Source organism: Panthera pardus, unplaced genomic scaffold (assembly GCF_024362965.1).
Source record: "Panthera pardus isolate Hobbes unplaced genomic scaffold, ASM2436296v1 HiC_scaffold_19, whole genome shotgun sequence".
Classification (NCBI taxonomy): domain Eukaryota; kingdom Metazoa; phylum Chordata; class Mammalia; order Carnivora; family Felidae; genus Panthera; species Panthera pardus.
The window spans coordinates 23,387,970-23,400,000 of NW_026526754.1; the positions used below are offsets into that span (position 1 = coordinate 23,387,970).

At 59.0% G+C, this 12,031-nt stretch overlaps 1 protein-coding gene across 1 annotated transcript; it reads left to right on the plus strand.

Moving 5' to 3' along the window:
* Positions 1-3,499: 3,499 nt before the first annotated feature.
* FOXC2 (forkhead box C2) lies at positions 3,500-5,285 on the plus strand. Its single transcript, XM_053906727.1, has one exon. The coding sequence runs from the start codon at positions 3,619-3,621 to the stop codon at positions 5,161-5,163; it is 1,545 nt and encodes a 514-aa protein (XP_053762702.1). The 5' UTR covers positions 3,500-3,618; the 3' UTR covers positions 5,164-5,285.
* The last annotated feature ends 6,746 nt before the right edge of the window (positions 5,286-12,031 follow it).

The window sequence follows — 12,031 nt, forward strand, 5'->3', positions numbered from 1 at the left end:
CTCACAAACCGCGAGATCATGACCTGAGCCGAAGTCCGACGCTTAAGCGACTGAGCCACCCAGGCGCCCCTGTTTTACTTCTTCTTAATCCACCGGCGGCGGGGCACGCACTTTATTTTCAGCGTCTCTCTGACTCCACAGGTGTTTGAAGGCTTCTACTCCCGCGCTGCAATGCTCACGTGCATCCAGACGGTGGCAGCACCTCCATTGCGACCAGAACGCCCGGGTTTCCTTCTTCTTTTCCAGAGTAGTTCCCCGGTTGGCCTTCAGATGGCGCCAACACCACAGGCCCGCGGCGGCCGCGGCGTCCAGGAGCCCAACGCGTCCGGGCGGGGAGGCTACGCGGTCGGCTGGGGGGGGACGGAGGTGGGGGGAGGGGGGCATGACCCGACTCTCGCCCGCCTTCATCGTCGCTCTTCGTTCTGGAACCACACACGGCCCTCTGCGGCCCGATTCCGCTCTGGGCTCCGTGACCACTACGTGAGCAGGGGAAGCAATCAGCCATGAGTTAGGAGCCCCCGATCCAAAATACGCTGGCAGGTTAAAGCAAAGATCGGAAACATGGTTTTCGCGAAGTCCAGGTGTGTGGAAGGTGTTGTTATGATAACCTGTGCAAACATCTCGCCCGGAGTCCTACCGAGCGGAGAAGAAACCCAATTCCAGGGGCAAAGGAAAATGTCTCTCTCACCTTTTCTATCTGGATTGTAAGGGTTTCTTTCCTCCCCACCCCGCTTTTTTTTGGGGGTGGGGGGAGGGGGTGGGGGGGCAATAATAATTTTGGCCACTCAAGCAGGGGCTTTCCAGATGACATTATTTTAAACCTGGACACGCTTGTAAATACAAACTCAGACAGAAACTACCATTTTTGAATCTATTTTCCATGGTCCACAGTTATTTTGGGTTTCGCTCTGTGCTGTGATAAAGCTTTTTTTTTTTTTAAGGCACCTCATAAAAGCAGAGGGAATAATATTTCTCCAGGAAGCCTACAGACCGAGGAGTGTTTCTTGGTCAATAGTTTGCATTTCCGGTAAAATTGTGAGAAATCGAGGTGCCTGGCAGGCCGTCCGGGAGGAAGATGTATATACACACACATATATATTTATTTTATAAAATGGAGCTGAACATATTAAAAAATAATAAAGTCAAATCGTTCACCTGTGAGCTGAGGACTGGGAAACTTTATTTTACTTCGTTGCAAAAAAAAAAAAAAATTAAGTTGGAGAAAGACTCGGGGCACCCATAAAAAATATAGTGTTTCAGAAGCAGAACTATTCAAGAGACTAGGAACCTGGTTTGTGCTTTGCCTCTGATTGTGAATTCATCAGGAGAGCATACCATTCATAGATGACGCACACAAACACTTTTCTTTTGTTCCTTTATTGAAAATGAATGGCACGTCTCCACTGCCTTCTCTCGCCTCCCCAAAGCTGAGCGCCCTCGGATTCTCTCACACCCCTTTCCCGGGAATCAGGCGAGCGCCTGACGGAACAGGGGTACGGTGGGGGCCCAAACCACGCAAGTTTTATCTTTGTTCTTCCCTACCCAACCGAGGGACGACCTCCAGAAGAGTTCTGACCAGCCTTTAGCCCTTCTTATGAGCGTCCTTCCCCTTCCAGGGGAAGCGGGTAAGTGTGATCCGATCGCCCGAGGTGTTGGGGGAATAAATATTCAGTCCACGGATGAACTGACTTTCCGGGGTACCCAGAGGAAAGGGGAAAGCTTTGAAGGGCGCCGACCTCGCGTCGCTCCAGGTCAATATCTCGACCCTATCAGCTCTGGAGGTGTCCCAGCCGTTTGGGGTGGCTTACCCCGTCCTCCCACGGAGCCCTGGTGCCCCAATCACCTTATCAAGCGCCAGCCAAACAAAAAGGACCGGCGCAGAGTAAGCCAGCCTGGAGAGTCCCCAAGAGGCTTTGGCGGGAGCGGGAGGTGGGCACTGCGCCCCGGGGCTGGCGATCCAGCGGACGGGGCTGGGGGCGGCTTCCTCGCCCCGAGCGCGCCCGGCCCCGCGCCGCGGACGCGCGTCTTGGGGCGCAGCCCCCGCGGGAAGCAGGCTCGGGTTTCCCCTCGCGGGCTCTGCCTGGGCCGGGCGGCTGGCTGCATTGTTCCCGGCTTCGGGGAGCGCGGGAGCCGGCTTGTCCAAGGGAATTTATCTCTGGGAAAAGGGAGAGACACTGCGCAGCTGGACGTGGGGGCCGCAAGCGTCGACGCGGCTGGGGGATGCGGGAAATTGGCGGAACGAGGCCGCTCTGTTTCCCCGAACCCCACAAAACTGCTCACGGGGCCGCCGACGATTTGCCGAACCCGCGGCGCACTTAGAGGATTAAATTCTCAAGGTATTTGCCCCTTCCCCACCCGGACACTCCCCTGCAAGCCGGCGCGGCCTGCCTCCCCCGTGGAGGCGAGGGGCATTCATTCAGTTTCCAGAAGTTGCCTCGAAAAGCTTTACAGGTCATCTTGACGGCCCAAACCTGCAAACTCTCTGTTGATTATTAATTATTTGCTTCAATGATGACAACATCCAGGGGCGGGGGGGGGGGGGCCTGCATTCCAATCCAGGACTCTCGCTTAGAATCCATCGCACCTGGGCCCCCATAATTAGGAAATCTAATTATTCGCCTCGTCACTCATTAATAAGGAAAACAGTCCCAGGGTCTTCGCTACTTACAAGGTCTTGGGGGAGATATTGGACTGCATTAATCGATTCGATTTTATATTTCAGATTAACTTTATCTGCAAAGGAGCGTGGGTGTCTTTCCTCCCACCACCCCCCCTCCCCGGGGCATGCTGGCCCATTAACCAAAATGTGATAATGAAATAAATTTTAATAAGATATCACTCTTTTTAAAAAAATCTTCTCAAGTTGAGCCTGAACTGCAGAAAAGTCTGGTTCGGCGCAGCTGGGTCTTAGAGCCGACGGATTCCGGCGCTCCTCGCCCTGATTGGTGCCGACTCCCCACAGCTGCCGCGTTATTGGTGCAAAGTCCCCGGAGGGGGCGTGGCCGGACGAAAGTAAAAACTTGCTTTCAGCAAGAAGACTTTTGAAACTTTTCCCAATCCCTAAAAGGGACTTTGCCTCTTTTTCCGGGCTCGGCGGGACAGCCACTCTGGACCCCGGCTCGCTGACCCTCGGGGCTGCCTCTTTGCTGGGGGGCTAGGAGAGCCGCCTTGCCCCCGTTGGCGCGGACACAGGGGCCGTCCTCGGTCCGCTGCGCGCGTGGCGTCTCCACTGCGTCCCCGCCGCCCGCCCCGGCTGCCACCCTCCGGTCCCGAGAGCCAGCGAGCGAGCGAGTGAGCGAGCGAGCAGGGGCCGGCGCTGCGCTCGCCGGGGCGCGCCCTCCAGGATGCCGATCCGCCCGGTCCGCTGACAACTGAGCGCCCCTTCTCCGCGCGCGGGCGGGCGCCCAGCGCCGGCGCCTCCCCCGCCTCGCCCCCGAGGCTTCCCGGCGCCCGGGGCTCTCCCCTTCCCACCCCCACCCCCCCCCCCCGCGCCCCCGCCCCGCCACCCCCGCCGGCTCCCTTCCTCTCGCCCTCTCGCTCCCTGGCTCTCTCTCGCTTTCGCAGGGCCTTCCCCGCGGTCCGTGCGCGCAGGCGGCGGCGAGCCGTCTCGGACGCAGCATGCAGGCGCGCTACTCCGTGTCCGACCCCAACGCCTTGGGAGTGGTGCCCTACTTGAGCGAGCAAAACTACTACCGGGCGGCGGGCAGCTACGGCGGCATGGCCAGCCCCATGGGCGTCTACTCCGGCCACCCGGAGCAGTACGGCGCGGGCATGGGCCGCTCCTACGCGCCCTACCACCACCACCAGCCCGCGGCGCCCAAGGACCTCGTCAAGCCGCCCTACAGCTACATCGCGCTCATCACCATGGCCATCCAGAACGCGCCCGAGAAGAAAATCACCCTGAACGGCATCTACCAGTTCATCATGGACCGCTTCCCCTTCTACCGCGAGAACAAGCAGGGCTGGCAGAACAGCATCCGCCACAACCTGTCGCTCAACGAGTGCTTCGTCAAGGTGCCCCGCGACGACAAGAAGCCGGGCAAGGGCAGCTACTGGACGCTGGACCCGGACTCCTACAACATGTTCGAGAACGGCAGCTTCCTGCGGCGCCGCCGGCGCTTCAAGAAAAAGGACGTGCCCAAGGACAAGGAGGAGCGGGCCCACCTCAAGGAGCCGCCCCCGGCCGCGGCCAAGGGCGCCCCGGCCGGGCCCCCTCTAGCGGACGTCCCCAAGGACGTCGAGAAGAAGCTGGTGATCAAGACCGAGGCGGCGTCGCCGGCGCTGCCGGCCATCACCAAGGTGGAGACGCTGAGCCCCGAGAGCGCGCTGCAGGGCAGTCCGCGCAGCGCGGCCTCCACGCCCGCCGGCTCCCCCGACGGCTCGCTGCCCGAGCACCACGCCGGCGCGCCCAACGGGCTGCCCGGCTTCAGCGTGGAGAACATCATGACGCTGCGAACGTCGCCGCCGGGCGGCGAGCTGAGCCCCGCGTCCGGGCGCGCGGGCCTGGTGGTGCCGCCGCTGGCGCTGTCGTACGCGGCCGCGCCGCCCGCCGCCTACGGCCAGCCGTGCGCGCAGGGCCTGGAGGCCGGGGGCGCGGGGGGCTACCAGTGCAGCATGCGCGCCATGAGCCTGTACACCGGGGCCGAGCGGCCCGCGCACATGTGCGTCCCGCCCGCGCTGGACGAGGCCCTCTCGGACCACCCGGGCGGCCCCACGTCGCCCCTGAGCGCCCTCAACCTCGCCGCAGGCCAGGAGGGCGCGCTCGCCGCCGCCGCCGCCGCGGGCCACCACCACCAGCATCACGGCCACCACCACCCGCAGGCGCCGCCGCCCCCGCCGGCGCCCCAGCCCCAGCCGGCGCCCCAGCCCGGGGGCGCGGCCGCCGCCGCCGCCGCCGCCGCCGCCGCCGCGGCCCAGGCGGCCTCCTGGTATCTCAACCACAGCGGGGACCTGAACCACCTCCCGGGCCACACGTTCGCGGCCCAGCAGCAGACTTTTCCCAACGTCCGGGAGATGTTCAACTCCCACCGGCTGGGGGTGGAGAACGCGGCCCTCGGGGAACCGCAGGTCGGCACCAACGCGAGCTGTCAGCTGCCCTACCGATCCACGCCGGCGCTCTACCGCCACGCCGCCCCCTATTCCTACGACTGCACGAAATACTGACCTGCCTGGCCCGCTCCGGCTGCGTCTCCCACACCCGGGCCTCTCGGGCGGTCCAGGCTGCAGAGGCGCAGAAAGAACCAAAAAATATGCCCACCAGCTTTTTTTTTTCTCAGACTCAGGAGCAGAGAGAGCTCGCGCCCGGCCTCAGTCCTCTGTGAAGCTTCAGGTAACTTTAATTCGCTGCCCCGGTTCCGAGGTCCTAAAAGAACCCCCCCCCCCCAACAAGGGACGCGGCCCGGCGAAATGAATATTGAGTTTTAAGCCCCCCTCCCCTCCTTCCAGGATGGTTGTGCTGAATGCTGCAGCTGGGGTTTAAAAAAAAATTAAGTTACGGACCAAATCCCAGAGCGACCCGGTAATGACTCTCTCTGTAGAGACCCCCATAGGTCTATGGGGGGGGGGGGGTCTCTATAGATCACGTCTGTGCTGTGTGTAATTTTAAATTTCTCTAACCGTGCTGTACAAATGTGTGCATTTGTAATCAGGCTATTTTGTTGTTGTTGTTCAGAGCCATTAATATAATATTTAAAGTTGAGTTCACTGGATAAGTTTTCATCTTGCCCAACCATTTCTAACTCCCAAAAGGAAAATTTAAGAAACCTACGTGGGTTTTTTTTTTTTTTTTTACCGCCCTGTACACTTATGAGGCATAATTCTTTTCCCGGTGGTAGGTCTTTTACAAAACAAGGAAATAATTTATTTTGTTGTTGTTGTTGGCGGATAAAGAAGTCAAGTATCTGATACTTTTTATTTACAGAGTGTGATGGTTTTGTATAGTAGATTCCTCCCTGAGCATTCCTAAAAGAAAAAAAAAAACTTTAAAAATTTAACTTCACCTGTGTTTGTCTTATGTGGTCTTAATTGTTGTACTTACCTTAAAATAAACCCATGTTGTTTTTCTGCCCCAAGTGCGGACAGTGTGTTTGTGTTCTCGCAGTTTTTAAAAACAAGGTGTTTTGCAAATCCACCTGTTTTGATTATATTTGTTACGCAGGTGGGTGAACGCATAGACGTATACAGATGCCCGCAGGGGACTGGGGACGCTCCCCTGTTGTCTTGTTAGTGACGGAAAGGACTTTCCATGAACTCAGATCCCACCCTGGCCTAGGCAGTTGAGAAACATCCCGGTTGGACGTGGATGCCTGAAGGACTGGGCGCCTTCACGTTATTCGCTGTAAACGTTTTGCTAAATGCAAAAAAAAAAAAAAAAATTGCCATTGTCAACACAAATAGTACCACCATTCCATCTCAAATCCAGCGATCCCCAGCTGCGGAAGCAAAAGACAGGGAGGACCCAAGTTTTTCATTAGTTAACTACGAACCTGGGGGGAGTCCTGCTTTCCCTCCGATTCCTAAAATGCGGACTTCCTTCCCCATCGTAATGGCTTTCCAGAAAAGAACGTGCAGTGGGCCGGAGAGGGTCCAAAGGGGATTGATTCTGGTGGTGGTTAGCTCAGAGGTGGATTTCAGACCCCTTTACGTCTTCATATGGTCTCTTAGTCTTTACCCTACTGCAGTGAAAAACTGTAGAGGCTCTTCGGCCTTCGAATGTAACTTACAATGCTTTTGGAGTTCTAAATTTACCAACTCTTTCAGGACTGTAAATCACAGGGAGATGATTGCCTTTTCAGTTTTGATATCTTGTCTTTAAAAATTTTTTAATAGCAATGAAACCATTTGTGGGGTGTGGCTGGGGCGGAGGGCGGGAGGGGGGTGAGGGGATGATTTTATTATCTCTTTCACTGGCCCAAAGGCACAATTCCCCCCCCCCCCCCATCCCCCGCTGGTCTCTGAGTGCGAGTTTTGAGGCCGGGGCTCCAAACTGGGGATTTGTTTCCCACCCAAGGAGGTGAGCTGTACTTTGCTTAGGGCGAAGCGGGCTTAACATTTCGGGTGATGATGATTCTTCCAAAAAGTGATTTTCCTTGGTGCAGTGGCGTTGAACAGAACCTGGTTTTGTGTTGTTTTAACCATGGCAGTTTGTCTCCAGGTCATGCTGATGTAGTGCTGGGGGAGGTAGGAACGTAATAAATTTCCCCATATGTGCCACACAGATTCTTTGGATCTGTGGCCCCAGAGGTGACTAGTGGTTAAGACTTAAATGCTGCATTTTGTTCCTTTTCATAGTGCTCGGGATCGGGGAGCCCCTGCGCTTGGTGTCTGACCTCCAGCAGGCTCCCAGGCCCCCTTGCCTTGGTTGAGTAAGCTGGTCTAGCCGGCGAGGAAAGAGAGGGAGGCCAAGAGGCCCCCGCTCCCAGCTCCCAACGGCAGCAGAGGCCGGCCCTCCCTGCCCAGCTCCTGCGCTCCGGGGCCATTTCGTTCCTGTTCTCCAGATGATGCTGCCTCTGGATTCCAGGAGGGTAGTCCAGCCGGCTTTCTCCTTCCCCAGGCTTTTCATAGAGTCCCCCCTGAAAGTGCGTCCTCCTCTCAAGATTCGGAGTTCAGCGGAGGTTTGAGAGACACGCAGGAAATAAAGGGGAGAGAAATGGGAGAGAATTCGGCGAGACCCGAGCTGCCACTGAAGCCACACCGGGGACCTTCTGTCTCAGGGAAGGCCCCTCTGAGAGCAGTGCCTGTGCCGGGGCGCTGGCCCGGTGAACAGCTCAAGAAGGGACCCCCGCCCGCCCGGGAGACGAGCACCCTTCCATTTCCCTAGGAACATGGGCAGCTCGAGGGATTGTGTCCGGGGCTTTCTCCAGGCCTCTGGAGGCGGCAGAGGGAGGGGTGTGTGAGGCCATGGCACGCTGGGACGCCTCGGAACCCGGAAAGCTTCCTGACCCCGAGGCCCAGGGGCCAGGGTAGGTGCGGGTGAGCTCCCCCAGAAGGCCGGCCAGGGGAGCTGGACACGGTGCTCAGAACTCGCTGGGCTCAGCGCTCCCGCCTCAGCAGCCTCGCTAGGACCTCGGGCCTGGGGACTGAGCGGCCTCGGGCGCCTCCCTCGGGGTGGGGAGATCCGGCAGCAGCGGAAAGCGAGCATCCCGGTGGAGGCGGTGGAGGCGTCTGGGGCCGCTTTGCCAGTTCCCGCTGCCCTGGGCCGCCTGCCACCCGGCGCGCAAAGACGCAGAGACGGCGCCCGGCCCGGGCTGTCCTTGCTCCACGTATCCGCTCCCCTCCCCTTGCTTCGGCCGCTGGGTCCTCGGGAGGTCCAGGGCCTTTCAGGAAAAGGGGAAAGGAGGCCGACGATGGAAGGGCCGCAATGTTGGTCGCGGGCTGCTGGGACTCCTGGCGGGCAGCTCTGCGGTCCGCAGAGCTCACTTAGCACGAAGCCCCGTGCAATAGCCACGTTCCCTCCTGATCCAGTAACGTGGAACCAGGCAGGTCTCAGAGCTGCTGCCAACAAAATGGGAGCAGCCCCAACACCACAGCAGAGACCGCTTCCTACAGAGTTAACCCTGCGTGCCCGACTGGCCTTGGCTGCCTGGACCGGTTCTACCCAGGGTCCAGTTGTCATAGATACGGGCCGCCGGGAAAGACTCCCAGGCTTCTGACAATCCCGAACATTCCCAGCCCCATAGAGGCTGCAGCTCGGAGAGCCTCTGCTTCCTGTAAGACATGCCCCACGCTCACGGCTCTCGAGGGGAGAGGGACGTGTGGGGTGTGGCCCAGCCCAGGCCCCTCTCCCGAGGCCAGAGCTGAGCCTGCCACCAGGTGGTCCTCATCCCCTGGTTCAAGTAGCCTGTCCCCACCCACACCCAAATCACGGTGACACGTATCCCCTAATTGCCTGAGCATTGGCCTAGGAATTCCACGACCACATGATGCCAGGTGAACAAACCACTTCTCCTGGCTGGCGTCAGTCTTCTTACGTGTAAAATGACCAGGTGGGTGTAAGGGCGTTTGGGGCAGCCTGGCACCTTCCTTTCGGGCGTAGTCAGGCTCCTGCAGCGGGCCCTCACTTATCCCCACTCTCCTATCTGGCTGGTAAGAAATGAAGATCAGAAGTGAGAGGGAGGAGCAAATGTCCTGGGGTCCTGTGAACTCTGGTGCCTGGCTCCTAAATCTTTTGGGGCCCATCTCCTCTCTTTTACCTCAAGATTGCCTGGGGTCGCCTTTGGGCCTGGGAGAGGCTTGTAAGCTGCATTCAAAGCAGAGAGCACGGAGTCCCCAGAACACCCCCACGTCCCCTGTGGAAACTAACCCCAGTGCCTGAGTTCTTGCCTTCTCCCTCCTCAAACCCACTCCGAATCCAGAACACTGCGCGGGTGTTGGCCAGGAATTCACTGATAACCATAAACCTGAGGTGAGTGCAAAGAGAGACCTGAGAAGAGACCCATTAATTAACAGGGAGAACTGACTTTCTCCGGAATGCGCTGGGGGTCTCAGCACCTGTGCCTCGCGCCTCAGGGAACGTGTGCCTGTGTCGTCCCAGGCGGGACGCTCCTGACTCTCAGGGCGCGGTGGACGTGGAGAAGTGGAGACCCGAGGTTCTATGCCCTGGGTGCAGCCAGGGCCAGGGTGAGGGGGGAGCAGCCTCCAGGTGAGCAGGGCACAGGGGACCAGTGCCACCAGAGGAAGCCTTCGGGCACCACATACTCGAAATGCTTCCCCAAACTTCGAGAAGCGTTCCCTGCCTGCCTCCTTTTTGCGTGGCCTCGGCTCGCCAAGGCATTTGAAACGTTTGCTTTTTGACATAGGCATGTAAGGGAGGCTGCAGGGTTTCAGAGACTGCAGTCAGGACGGCCACCACTGCCCTGATTCGTGCAAGCCTTTCCCGGGCTTCGGCGACATTCCTGCTTCGTGGCCAACACAGAGAGACGCAGCCCGCGTAGAGTGTGATTCTCGAATGCGTATGTCTGATGCTGGGGTGGTTCTGCCAGTGTCGGGCTGGTGGGGACTTGATCCCGGGACTGTGTGTGTGTGAAAAGCTGGCACGGGGCGGGGGGGTGGGGGGGAGGAGGCGGGCTGACAGATGGACTGGCCCCCTGGCCGCACAGATCCTGTTAAGGAAACGGAGTTGGGGAGCATGGGGAGGGCTGCCCCAGCCTGGGGTACAGCTTTGAGCTCAGTCTGTATGCCCACCCAGGCGGGAGGTCACGGAGGCCAGAGAGGCCCCTCTGACCCCTGGCTTAGTGGCCCTTGGCCCTGGGTCTTACCTTTCCCAGCAGCCCCGTGGGGGCTCTCTCTCTGCCTGCGTGTTGTTTTTACAGGCAACCTCCTCAACGAGCCTTTCTAAGCTGAATCCACACGCACCAACTGAGGGCCTCCACACAGGCCAGCGGAGGGTTCGCGTGACCTCGGGCGTGCCCCCTCTAGCTCTCTCGGCCCATTTCTCGACTGCAAAATGGTAGGATCATCAAGCAGGGTTATGGTTGAGGACGAGTGAACCCGACACAGGTCAGGAGAGTCCAGGCCATAGGAAGGACTCACGGCTAGCCGTCAGCGTTTACAGAACACCAGGAGAACAGTGGTTCTTTGGTCTCGGCCAACGGTGTACATCAGGCCACGATGCTGATGTGCCCTAGCGATGTGCCCTGACTGCCCGTTTTAGACCCTTGAAATGACTGCTGGGGACAATATGAGCTCTAAGGAAATCAGTAATTTGGAAAATCCTGCCCTGTTCTCTGGGCTTCAGCAGAGCGTTATATTCATGCCCCCCCCACCCCCCCACCCCCCAACGCAGCAGGAACCTGCTCCAGACATACCTCGAAGAGCAGCTGAGGACACCCAAGGATGTCAGGCCTCAGAGAACCCACCTTGGCAGGAAAGCATGTGCATTCCAACCCCCCCACCCACCCCGTTCTGCTCTTTGTGACCTCTGTTGTCTGGGGTGTTTGGTGCCCATCTGTAAAATGGGCAAACCCATCCCTTCCGTCTTTCGAAGATGCCGTGAGGGTTCTGGAGAGAGCTTCCACGGGGCCCTTGGCATCCACACACAGTAGCCGTATTGTAATGGGGCTGTTCCCCTGTCTGCAACACTTCCTGTTAGCTTCCTGGCCTCAGTGTCCGGTCTGCAGAATGGGAGCGGTGAGGACTTCTGTGTCTTCAAGCCAGGAGGAGGACTGACACGACCCGAGGGAGCTCTTACGAGGGTGCCAGCACCTAGTAGCGTTGGAGACGTTTCAGTGATTAATATCGCCCTTGTCACCACCATCTCCAGTGGGTTCGGGACATCAGGGAGGTGACCTGGCGGAGGAAGTCCTGTATCTTTCCACCCTCCGCTCAAACCTATCGCAGGTATGGTCCGATCGTTCGTTCGTGTATAGACTTCGCCAACTGTGTTGACCCGGAGAAAAAGCGGTGCCGTGTTGGGAAAGATGACACAGACCGTCCATGACTGGAGCGTCTGATTTTCAGTTTGCTAAGGAGCAGAGGAAGGGGAAATGCCCTCGGGGAGGCTGGATGGGAGCACCTCCTCTCTCCCCTCCCCTCAGCCTTTTCCTCGGAGGCCTCTTGGGACCTGCCTGGTGCCTGGCCTCTGCCCGGCCTGTGCTAGGACCAGGGTGCTCCCTGCCCTCATCCCACACCCACCCCGACTTCTGCTGGGGCCCCAGAGTAGGAGCCACCAGGGTCCTTCCGGGAGCCTCCCTCCGCGCAAAACTCAGGGCTTTGCTGCAGGCTGGGAGATGCGGGGGCACTGACTTCCGAGAAGCCTGCAGCTTGGGGCGACGTAAAGACTACGAGCCTAGGGAGACCTTCTGTGTCCCCGCCTGGCTCTCCGGGCTACCCGCGTCAGCCTGGCCGGCTCCCAGGCTCCTCTGCCCACCCCCCGACCAGGCCTCAGAACGGCTCTCAGCACACCGAGCTTCCGCACGAGGGCGCATCCGCGCCCGGACGCCGAGGGCTGGTGCCCTGCGCTCCCCGGAAATATGCCCCAGCGAGGGGCTCCTTCCTACAGTGGCCCCTCCTAGGCTCAAGTTACAAACTCGTC